Source organism: Eschrichtius robustus, chromosome 14 (genome assembly GCF_028021215.1).
Source record: "Eschrichtius robustus isolate mEscRob2 chromosome 14, mEscRob2.pri, whole genome shotgun sequence".
Classification (NCBI taxonomy): Eukaryota; Metazoa; Chordata; class Mammalia; order Artiodactyla; family Eschrichtiidae; genus Eschrichtius; species Eschrichtius robustus.
The window spans coordinates 82573724-82586272 of NC_090837.1; the positions used below are offsets into that span (position 1 = coordinate 82573724).

At 44.4% G+C, this 12549-nt stretch overlaps 1 protein-coding gene across 1 annotated transcript; it reads left to right on the plus strand.

Moving 5' to 3' along the window:
* The first annotated feature begins 911 nt into the window (after positions 1-911).
* Positions 912-8742, plus strand: ST8SIA3 (ST8 alpha-N-acetyl-neuraminide alpha-2,8-sialyltransferase 3). The gene is made up of 4 exons (XM_068563492.1): positions 912-1090; positions 2510-2629; positions 5373-5930; positions 8460-8742. The coding sequence occupies exons 1-4, from the start codon at positions 912-914 to the stop codon at positions 8740-8742; spliced, it is 1140 nt and encodes a 379-aa protein (XP_068419593.1).
* The last annotated feature ends 3807 nt before the right edge of the window (positions 8743-12549 follow it).

The window sequence follows — 12549 nt, forward strand, 5'->3', positions numbered from 1 at the left end:
GAAGCGCAGTATGCGCTGGGCACAGGAAGCAGATACGGGAGAGATTACGGAAGATTCCGAGGAGGTTTTAAGCGCTCACAAGGCCCAACCGCTATTTAGGGCTTCCTTGCAGGGGTGCTGGGGCAGGTGCTGATCCGTGGGGCCCGGGGCTGTGCTCTGTGGTGAGGAGAGAAGCTTTTAAATCTCCACTCCTAAAACCACTCTCCCTGTATCTCATAAGCACCCAGCTGTCGTGTATCCTCCAGGACAGCAACTCCAGTTATTTATCTCTATATTCCACGATTAACTTATAAAGTAATGAATTGTCCATTGAACTAAGTTTGGGCATGTGTCTGGCCAGAGCCACCTCCTGGCCCGCACCCTCAGCTGGGAAGGCCATTGACGTGGGCTGCAGCCTTCCAGCCTCAATTCCCCTCCCTCTGCCACCTCCCCTTCATCCCTCCCTCTTCCGCCCCTCCCCCGGTTATTTGGGAGATTAGAGTTCATTAATTAAATCCTGTGCTTAGATCGAACTGTAACGTTATTCCAATCACATTTATCTTGCAGGCGGCAGAGGAGACGGCAGCCTCGCTGGAAACGCGCTGGGGAGCCTGAGCCGGCGGTCGGAGACGCACGGCGCGCAGCTACATCGCCACGCCGCCGCGCAGACCCTCCATCTTCCTGCTCAGCCTCCTGGCCCGCTCGCCCCTGCCTTGGGGGCCTGGCTTCTCTCTGGGGCTCCTGCCCGCCCCTACGCCCTGGCCCTCCGCGGCTCCCCTGCCCGGTCCCCCTCCCCACCCCCCCGGCACATACGCTGACACGCGCGCGCGAACACTCACACACACACACTCACACACACTGACACGCCAGCGAGCTGCTGGCCGCTCAATGGACCGCTTTCCCCGCTTTTCCTGATCCCAGCGCAGCCCGGGATGAGAAATTGCAAAATGGCCCGGGTCGCCAGTGTGCTGGGGCTGGTTATGCTCAGCGTCGCCCTGCTGATTTTATCGCTCATCAGCTACGTGTCCCTGAAAAAGGAGAACATCTTCACCACTCCCAAGTATGCCAACCCGGGGGCGCCCCGAATGTACATGTTCCACGCGGGATTCCGGTGAGTGCGGGCCTCTGAGCGCCCTCAGGTATCTGGTTTATGGGGGCGGGAGGTCAGAGGGGGGTGTTTTGCCTTCTCCGAGACACTTTGGGCAAGAAAACTGCGTGGTCCTTGCATTCCTCTCTCTGATTCTTACACCACCACCCCTCCCGTGCTTTTTTTTTAACCCAAAGCCCCTAAAAGCCGTTGTCCTAATCAATGTGATTGCATTCTCGAATTCTTCTTCGGCATCCCTTCCCCCATGTCAAAAATGGGGGGAGGGTTTAAGGAGAATGATGGTGGAGGGAGAGGCCTTGTGTGTATTTGGGAAGGGGCATGGAGAGATGGACATGCGTTAGGTGAGTGCCTACCCCGCGCCCTTGTCCGCAGACTCCACGGCCGGGCTCCGGGCGGTCCCGGGCGATTTAATGGCGCAGGCGCCGGACTCCTCTTGCGCTCTCCTCCTTTCCTCTCCCCAACCCTTCACCCCATCAAATGATGCGCGGGTCTGTTCTCCTGAAGCCCCTGGGGTATTCGACCTCCATCCTTCCCTCCCTCCCCCGCACACCGCGCCATCGCCCCCCCCCCGCCCCCGCCACCCGCCACCCGCCTTTCCGGGATTTCTGCAATTCCCCCGCCCTCTGCGGGAAGCGAGCCTCCTAAGGGCCGCCTACCCTCGCCCCAGCTCCAAGTCACCAACGGGCGCAAGGCTGGACTGAGAAGGCTCCGGGCGAAGCTTGGCGCAGCTCGTCGAGAGCCTCTGCCCCAGTGTGCCCCCCTAGGAGCTCCCCCAGCAGAGCCTCTGAGGGGCGGGTAGCAAATACAGAGTGCACCCTGTGGTCCAAGCCAGGACAGAACGCGAAACCTAGAGAAGCCCCACCCGGGCAGAGGAGTGGAGTTGGCCAGCCGCCTCCAGGGGGGTCCCCAGTCAGGGGACAGGGAGTGAAATCAGACCTAGGCTCGGGAAGGAAGAGGTTAAGGACGGAGCCACCCCCAGCCTTCCCCTGGGTCTCCGGTTCATCTGCCCTTTCTACAAAAATCAATCCGGCCGGACCGCGGGGGCGGCGCGGGTAGGGCGAGCCGTGGTGCGGCCGCTGTCCGCGGTGCTGACTCCCTGGTCCTCTCCGCGCATCAGTTTCCAGCAGAGCGCCGGGCTCCCGCCCCTGCTCTCCGTAAGACGGCCATTTTATGGTCTTTCCCGCACCCGCAGGGATGGACAATGGAGACGGATTTCCCTCGTTTTCTTCCTTCCTCCCGGGTGTGTGTGGGGAGCAGAAGTTGGACCAGATGAGAAGGGGCTCTGGGGCGGGACGTAGCCAGTACGTGTTCCAGCCGCGCCCCATCCCCGCCCCGCTCCCAACCGGCTGGACTTTAATGGCTACCTTGGCTTCCCCTAGCTGAGGCCAGCACGTTTGTCTGTGTACTCATACTCCTCTCCAGGTCACAGTTTGCGCTGAAGCTTCTAGATCCGTCCTTTGTGCCCTTTCCGCATTCTCTGACTCATGAACTCCAAGCCAGACCTAAGTGGACATTTAATCGGACAGCGTTTTTACATCAAAGGTAGGATAGGGGGAAAAGATCCAAAAGGTGTTCTGAATTCTGGAGCTCAAAAACAAAACAAAACGAAATAATACAAAACAACAAACATCTACCCCCCCCCCCCAACCCGAGGTGTATTTGCATTGTCTTCTTGGCCTGACTGAACAAAGGCTGATTAGTAATCTTTTTAAATTTAAATATGTAGTGCCCTCTCATAAAAAGAAAACATCAAAAACACCAATTTGAATGGAAGGGAAAAAAGATATTTCCAGTATCCTCCCTAACTTGAGCTTAATTGAGCACCATGATGTATAGTTAACATTATGGCTAATACTGCCAAAGCCATTTATTTAAAAAAAAGAAAAAAAAAAGTTAAGTACAAAAATACCACCCAATGCATTTTCATTCCCCGACTAGAAAAAAATTTTTAAAAATAAAGTAAAAAAGTATTGTCCCACTGAAACACAGAAGACACTACACTTCATCCCTAACAAATTACTAGTGAAAATCTCGGCCCAAATATATGCAGGTATTTTATGGTTTTGGTTTTTTACCTGTTTCTTCTCATTAAACTTTTATAGCTTTTAACGTATTGCAAAAGCTACCCAACATTGTTCTTAATTGTCTTGTAGCAGCTTCATTTATACATGAAGGAGTTTTTGTGTTATGTGTGTGGGTTTTTGTTTTGTTTTGTTTTGTTTTGGAGGTGGGGGAAGAAGGATGAGATTTATACAAATGTATTTATTCTCCTCAGTGATATCTGGTCAACTCTTAGGAATCACAGATAAGTCATTTCTCCTTCCTCTTTGGTGGGATTATTATGCTGCTAAATGGAATGTGAGCCATCTAGTGTATTCATTAGGGGTATGAATACTTATTTTACAAATACTTATTTTACCACTCTATTTAGGGTGTTGTGTTTTGGTCATAGAATTTCTAGTTATTGCACTCTTTTATTTTAATCTAATGATGGAATTAAAACAAATTCAGTAGCTATCCATGGCGTCATGAAAATGTTTACATGAAAGGTTGACACACGGTCACATGATTATGATTAAAAATTTTTAAACATTCATTAGAAGTTAGTCCATGACAATAATTGATTAATTCTAAAACTCTGAATTTTTTTTTAACTTTTGTGGTTTTAATCCAATATTAATTTTATAGAAAGCCCAGAAATTTTTCATGGGTCGAATACAGTATACCTTTACCCCAAACATATTTCTGACTCAGTAAAAATATTCTTCCCACACTAGGCCATGTGACCCAAATAACCAGTTAGAACAATATTGCCTTCTCAAAACATCCCTCCTTTTAATCCATTTAGGTAAGCTTTAATTAACTTTCCCAGTATCACTTTTTTTTTTTTTAATTAATTAATTAATTAATTTATTTATTTATTTATTATTTTTAGCTGTGTTGGGTCTTCCTTTCTGTGCGAGGGCTTTCTCCAGTTGCGACAAGCGGGGGCCACTCTTCATCGCGGTGCGCGGGCCTCTCACCATCGCGGCCTCTCTTGTTGCGGAGCACAGGCTCCAGACGCGCAGGCTCAGGAGTTGTGGCTCACGGGCCCAGTCGCTCCGCGGCATGCGGGATCCTCCCAGACCAGGGCTCGAACCCGTGTCCCCTGCATTGGCAGGCAGATTCTCAACCACTCTACCACCAGGGAAGCCCCCCAGTATCACTTTAAACTTACTTTATCTTTGTAACAGTCTGTAATGAACACTGTTAGTAACTTTGGAAGTTCTGGCTTAAAGCTTTCAGTTTATGTTTCTCTGTATTTTGTCAAATGAAGTAATTTTTTAAAAATAAGATTCCAGGTAAAATGATGATATGCAAAGCATTGAGTTTCATTCCTGCTATTTTTTTTAGGCAAAAGACACAGGAGGTTCAATGTGGTTTCTTAGAACTGAAGAACCTACTAGCAGAGTAACATATGACCGGTCTCTCTTAAATATTTTAAATAGCAGAGACTTTAAGAGGATACGCTTAATTACACTTAATGCTCAACATGAAAGCAACCAGAAATTAGTGCTAAGTATCACCCTTGCCTTGTTTATCCTCTGAATTCTTAGAATATACACACATTTTCAGGATTTACAATAGCTTCCTTTTCTAAGAATTAGGTTTCTCTGACTTAAATGGGTTTCTATATAATCAAGTAGAAAAATGTTCCTTTTTCATTATTTAAAGGACATTAATGAGATTATCATCTCATTTCTATTAAATATTCAACTACACCCACTGCTATTACCATTTTCATATTTTAATAATAGATAGTATCATACTGACTCACATCTGTTTGGCTCTTATTTGGACACCAGTGATGTTTGATACTCCTTGAACGCTGCAGTCCAATAGCAAACAAGTAGTCCCTAGTTACAAACTCTTAGTCACCAATGTTTGTGCATTAATGTGAGCTCTTTAGGGCCTGTGTAAATTGTCTCCCTGTATTTTCTGACACAGTTTGGCCTATGCCTCCCCCTTGATCAAATACACTTTTCAGGTAGAGCAGAAAACCAAAGAATTGGCAGCTAAAAACCATAAATTACAACATTTACAAGCTTCAAAGGACTATACCCAGAATTTGAGAGACTAGCACATGTTTGTAAATTCTGAAGCAGTTCTTCCTTCAATTATGAATGTATAATCTTTCTTGGGTTCAGTGCCTACGGTTCTTGTCTAAATGAAATAGCATAAGACATAAGATGGAAAGTCAATTCTTTTGAATGGGATATATTTAATGAATTTCTTTTTATTTTAGGCAAGAAATTCTTCAGCATGTCGATGTAATAAAAAATTTTTCTTTGACCAAGAATAGTGTTCGGATTGGACAACTGATGCACTATGATTATTCCAGCCATAAATATGTTTTCTCTATTAGCAATAACTTCCGATCGCTGCTTCCAGATGTGTCACCCATTGTGAATAAGCATTATAATATTTGTGCTGTGGTTGGAAATAGTGGGATCCTGACAGGGAGCCGGTGTGGACAACAAATAGATAAGTCAGATTTTGTTTTCCGTTGCAATTTTGCCCCTACGGAGGCTTTCCAAAGAGATGTTGGAAGGAAAACCAACCTTACCACCTTCAACCCCAGCATCCTGGAAAAATATTACAACAATCTTTTGACCATTCAGGACCGTAACAACTTTTTTCTCAGTTTAAAAAAGCTCGATGGGGCCATTCTTTGGATCCCTGCATTTTTTTTCCACACTTCAGCAACTGTTACCAGGACACTAGTTGACTTTTTTGTTGAACACAGAGGTCAGTTAAAGGTCCAACTGGCTTGGCCTGGAAATATAATGCAACATGTCAACAGGTGTGTATATTTTATTGCCTTTAACTCATACCCTACCAGATGGCAAATCAATATTGTAATCTCTTGGGGGTGGTAGCGAACTGATTAGTTAGTTGTTGCGGTTAGCTTAGTACCTTAGAATGAACGCTTATGTTTTGTAATGAATGAATGGATCATTCTAGGTAAGAAGTTCAGTCTCCTACCCCAGCTGGTAACCAAGTGTCAAATGGAGGGACTGATGTTTCATCAGCTTCTCCTCTCCATTCCCTGTCCCCTTCCTTGGTGGTAAGCCTAACAAGCAGTCGTGGAAATCACCACAAGTCAATAATTTTCTTTTAATGGATAGCTGTGTCCCAATAATGCCAATGACTAAAGTGGACAAATCAAGTGCTTTTTTTAAAGATGCAATTGACTTTTAAATGTTCCTTTTTATTTGATATTTGGGTGTTTTTTAGATGTCCAAGATTAGAAAACCACCTAGACAAATCAAAATTGTATAATCTGCTTTTATAATTCGAGATTTGAGTGCCAAAACATGTGAAAAGTATTTTATCAGCTCATCGTTATCCCTTGTAATTTGAAAGACAGATTAACCAGGATGCAATATTTTCATCTAGTCCGATGAGTCTTAACTCTGGCTGTACCTTAGAATCACTTGGAGAGATTTAAAAAATACTCTTGCCTGGGCTCTAATTCAAGAGATTCTAATGTAATTTGTCTGGTGGGGGAGGAGAGAGGCTCGGGCACTTGGTATGTCTTAATAACTCCCCAGCTGATTCTAATAAGCAGCCAGAATTGGGAGCAGGCATCTGTAAAATGCAGGGCATTTTATAAAGCAAGATTAATTGCAGAATTTTTTTCTTTAAATAATCTGAGGAAATTGCCTCAACTCTAATTTCCCCTATGAGAATAGCCCCAGTGTCCTAACATACTGTCCAGATATTACTGCACGTTAGAGTGGGTTCTAGGAGGTCTGGTAAACAAGGATTGTAAAATTTTTATCCCATGGTAGATGGGTACATAGTAGTGTGCCTGTAGTCCTCTAAAGTCTTCCAAATTTAAGATCTGTGTAGTTGACCTTTCATATAAGGAGGAATTATCGTGTAATCAACTGGTATGTATCTAACAGGTAGGGTGATGCCAGAATTTACAGTCCACACTGGAACCTTTTCTTTGAAAGAAAAAGGGCACTATTAAGAATTACAACAAAGACAATAGGCAAAAACTGGGACTGTTCCAGTTTCCCAGGATGTATGGTTACCCTCTTAAGAGGTAATATAACCCAACTCCTAAGTTTAAAGATGCATTAACAGAGGTACAAAGAATGAGTTATTTACCCAACGTCACTGCCCAAAATGGGCAGAACCAGAATTAGAAGCCAGGCCTCCTGCCAACCTGCCCTGTGGTCTTTTGACCTCATCGTTTTGCTCCCCTCTTGCTCTATGTAAGTATAGCTGTACTGAAAGAGACATCAGAAGCCATTCTAACTCCTTAGGTAAGAATATTAAAACAAAAACTGAACTTCTGAATTTCACCTGGAAGGGAAATGTCCACGTGTAGCCTTCAGGTAGTGAAGCAGGAACTGCATGTGACAGAACCTTCAGGAAGCAGCCAGTGTGGCCCACCTGGCCCCCAGCCTTTCAGCAGGTCGGGCTTGAACATGCTAGTTCAGGGAAAACTTGGAGGAAGTACAGTCCATGGAAACCTGATTCATGAACAGTTTGATTCTGCCTGCACAGCCAGTCACAAAGGCACACGTGTGTGCGTGCACGCACACACACACACACACACACACACTCCACAGCAGTCTCAGATATTTGGCAGTTTAGGTAGGAAGGCTTCAAATTACTATCTAAATATGGAAGGAACAACCATAATTTAGCCTTTTTTAAAATTCAGAAAGTGTGTAAATACTTTTCTTCGGTTCCAGCACGCCAAAGAAGGGCTTGGGAGCATTTGGTTAAGACAAAGGAAGAGGGAATGTGATTTTTTTACGAGCGGGTAGAAAAAAAATAAGGCCCTACAATCTTTCCAAACCCAAGAAGACAGATTTCATCTCTAAGTTTGGATAAGGAAGTAACAGAGGAGGCCCCCTTTGATTAAGCAACCTCCTCCCCAGCCCAAGGGCCCTTTATGTGTGAGAAGCACAGTCATTCTCACTGGCGGGCTTTTATGGCATCACCACTGAGTCAGAGACACCACTCTTTAGGACAACCCAGAGCAGGGATGGCTTCAAACATGTGTGACTTCTATAGTAACACACGAGCCCACGCTTAGAAAGGCCGACGCTTGGTTTAATACTCTGCTGTTGCCCTCTTGAAATTCTCAATAATTTTTGAAGTAAGGGCCCACATTTTCATTTTGCACAGGGTCTCACAAATTATGTAGCCGGTCCTGCCCTGAGGTGTTTTGTGGTCTAAAAGACAGATTCAAAGCAAGTACTGGTTAAGTTACCTGGATAAATTCACTTCCCAAACCAGTCACAGTGACCCAGCTGACCAAAACCTTCAACACTGGCCTCTGAATCCACCTGTACTTATTGTTCCACAGGTACTGGAAAAACAAACATTTGTCACCCAAACGGCTGAGCACAGGTATTCTTATGTACACCCTTGCGTCAGCAATATGTGAAGAGATCCACTTGTATGGATTTTGGCCTTTTGGATTTGACCCCAACACAAGGGAAGATCTTCCATACCATTACTATGACAAAAAAGGAACCAAATTTACTACCAAGTGGCAGGAGTCCCACCAGCTGCCTGCTGAGTTTCAGCTGTTGTACCGAATGCACGGGGAAGGGCTCACCAAGCTGACTCTGTCACGCTGTGCCTAAGAACTGCGAACAGAAAGTGCCAAATGGCTGATTTAAAAGTGCCCCAACTCACACTGAATAGTCGACAGAATAGAACCCTAGAGAATTTCTTATAAGGATTGTCTGCCACTTAAAAGGAAAGATGTCTTCTCTCCCCCTTCTGCGCTGCTCTTTTAAGGGTCTTAGCAGGACAGATGCTTGGAAGCCACCTGACTTAAACTTGATTGATAAAGGGAATGTTGCATCTGGAACTATGCTGCTAACGAAATGGTCTAAAGTATTTTCATGTTTGTATTTTAATAATAAACTGCCTCCCATTTTTTATGAGGATTAGGGCTGTAGTTTCTGCAGCTTTGCTCAGATACAGTCCTCGTAATCAGAGGCCTCTGGCCAATTTGAGCAGGATTTCAGTTTTGCCTGGGTGGGATCAGACTCTTTAAAATGATAACATAAAAGACTGGCTTGCGTATATTGTCTCTCTCTCTCTCTCTCTCTCTCTCTCTCTCTCTCTCTCTCTCTCCCCACCCCCTCAACCACTCCCCTGACCCACCCCCCCACCATGGAGTTTAATATTTTTGCTAGGAATCCTATTGAAATAGCTTTGCTTGTATGTCTTGCATCTGTAATTGATATGTTCAAGGCTCTGGGTAACTTTGATATTTTATGACAAACTGAGCAAATCATGATGGGGATCCCCTTATGATTACTTTTATAAGAAATGCCTCTTATGAAGTTCTCACTAGTCCGTGAAGTCATTCTACAGCAGCGTGGTTCCTCTCTGGCGAGACGTGTATAATACAGTGCCTCTTTCACTACCACGAAAAAAGCCTAGGTCGTGGGCGGCATCTCATCTCTTGGCGTGAGGGCTGTTATGGCAGATCATTTTGTTGCCACATCTGCAGGGCACTGCAGCCTGGGTTTAGTGCCTCCCACAGTCCCAACCCGAGCACTGGGCTGGGAATTCTCTCAGAATATAGAGGCAAGGAGTCAGCTTAAGAACCTGGAACTTATAGGAAAAAGGAAGAAGAGGAAGGAGAATACTTAGAAGTTGTTATGGATCCCGTATCCCCTAAAGTGTTGTAACTATGATTAGGGCCTCTGAGAACCAGCAGGGTTAAAGCAGAGTAGATGCTCTGAGGCTGGCCAGGTCCCCATGTGAATAGCACTGAGGCGAGGTCATCTTGAGTATCACTGTGTCCGTCAGCACTGCTCCAGAACTTCAAGACAATCGTAGACACCAGATATTCCCTCTTGCCACGGAAATTGGATCTATACACCTACAAATTAAGCATTTCGAAAGGAAAAGCCACTGTGTAGTGGCAAGATTGGTACTAAATAAACCTGTGGAATTGGAGATGTATAGGCCTGCTGCAGAGGAATTCACTAGCCGTTCTCTTTTCCATCATTTCAGCCTTAGGAGCAGAAATCACATCACTCCTGTCCCTGGCTTTTCACTGAGCACCACTTTGTTCCTCCAGTTCAGCCCAAAGCCTGGCCAAGTTGATGTTAAATTTTAATAAGAGTTTCTTTCTTCTTTCCAAATGCCAGTCAAGCACATTTATAATACATTTAGGTGGGGTAGCTTGTTCTTTTCCAGAAATCTTCATCTAGATTGCTTGTCATGTTACAAATACTGTTTCAAATAATTACTATAGTTCAGTAATCAACTCACTGCCCCTCCTTGAGAGGTATCATCACGCCTAAAATCAAGCCAAATTCAGTAAGGAAAGACTCAGTCCTTATGCTCATGTTCTGCCTGGTCCTAAAGGGGGGCTGTTTTATTCTAATTTTTTTCCAGAAAGCTAATCAGAGCAGGTTACGTAGATCCAGTACTAAGCAGTGAAAGAAAAATCATACAGGTTCAAACGTGTTACCAATTGTGACACGTCTCACAATGTTGTGTGAACGGCAATCATCCAAACAGACAGGAAAAAATAGGAATAGATGTTTTGAAATGGGAAACACTAAAACAGCTCAATACTTGAAATAATTCGAAGGGGAGATATTAAAAACATTTTAAAATTCAATGGTATAATTTGATGGGCACCGAAACCACATGCTTATTCCCTATCACTTTAAAGAGGAAAGTACTACAGTTCTCATGCTGTTCTCTGTGAGGGTCACTGAGAGATGGATAACTGACAGCAGTGTTTAGTTGGCTCTTCCTAAGCACTTAGTTCATTTGGTTACAGCTAAGTGATATTAATGCCAATGTTATATGAGCCAGCTTCTGACTCTGGAGTTTGAATCCCAATGTGCCCATTAGATTTCACTAAATATAAATATGTAGACACTTTGAACCAGGAAGGTTAAAAGAACAAAAGACCACAATCCCTAAAACCAGTTAATTGTTCTATTAGTGGACCATTTAAATTAGATCTCATCAGAATGGCAAGTTTGGGGATTTTTTTTTTTTAAGTTTAGGGAGATTTTGTAAATCTCACTTCACTCTTGGCTCCATTTTAACCTAGAGTGAGAGGACTTTGCCATCTCCCAACATCATTTCATCCATCACTTTCAAAAAACTCAAAATGTTGAAGAAACAGACCTGTCTCCCGGAACTAGAAGAACTTAGAGATCAGGCTCAACCCCTGTTTCCAGGTAGGACTTCCTGGAGCTGATCCAAAAAGACCATACTTCCCTTTTCTTTAAAAAAAACTCTGAAGAAAATCCCAAGTCCTCCTAAAGTGGTTAACCACAATTCTCATAATTATAAATTCTTTATATGCAGCCTATATCCTCCTTTTGCAAAAATTAGATTCAATATGTGAGTAAAGCATTTATCCCAGTTTTCGGCATGTAGTCAGCGCTCAGTAATATATGGCAGCTTTTACTGTTATTTTTATTGTTAGTTATGCCCTTGACCTACAGTTAGTTCCAGCACAGAGAAAAACAGCCTCTAGCTGATCATACAAAAACTCCTCTTGTTTTTAAAGACCGTTTCAAAGATTAAACCTATATAACCACTGTCACGACCAAAAGGGTTGGTGGGTCCCATGAGTCCAGATTAGAAAGGCAGTGGTGTAAGTAGCCAGAGCTCCCGGGGCTGTGTGGTCAAGAGCAGGGAATTGGGCAGACGGGCCTTTTGGGTTCTCCCTCCTGATTCAGCTACAGATACAAACCCCTGGCATTTGCATTGCCCTTGCTTTACTGGTTCTAGGTTAAGTGCATTCTTTTGTCAGAATCTTTCCTCTTTTCAGATACTCACGGCAGAGCCCGCCCCCAGCTATTGGAATAAATATCACCATAAAGCCCCCAAGTCTGTCTACACATGACACCAATACAAATGACCAATTCACTTGCAGAGGAAAAAAAACCCACAAACGTTTAGCCACCTGTTTAATGCTAGTCCCTCAGTTTTCATCAGTTGTTCTGAGTGTCATGTGCAGACATGCAGATCCAGGCGAGACAGAGTTAAAGTGTGGTATTATGAATCCCTCCCAAACCCAGAAAACATTCCCCACACTTGACGATTAAACGTCTATGCTTCCTCCGCCTTTGCTCCTGTGTCTTCACTGTCCTTGATCATTGTACAAGTGCCGTGCGTTTAGTAGTGTGTATGCCTAGCAGTGCCGACTGTGACCGCTGTGCTGTCTGTGTGTAACTTTGATGTCAGGCACTGACCATGAGGCTACCAGCCAGGATGTGCAAAAGAAAAGGCTCCCCCAGCCTCCTTGTGCCCAGGCTTCCAGTTATCCATGAATGTGAGTGTCAGGAGTAACCTAACTTGGTGGGGAAGCTGAGGAATGGAAGAGCATTTCTTCTGACTTAGGGCAAATTACTAATTATTAGACACTCACAGACAGTAAAGAGGTGTTGACTTGAGGG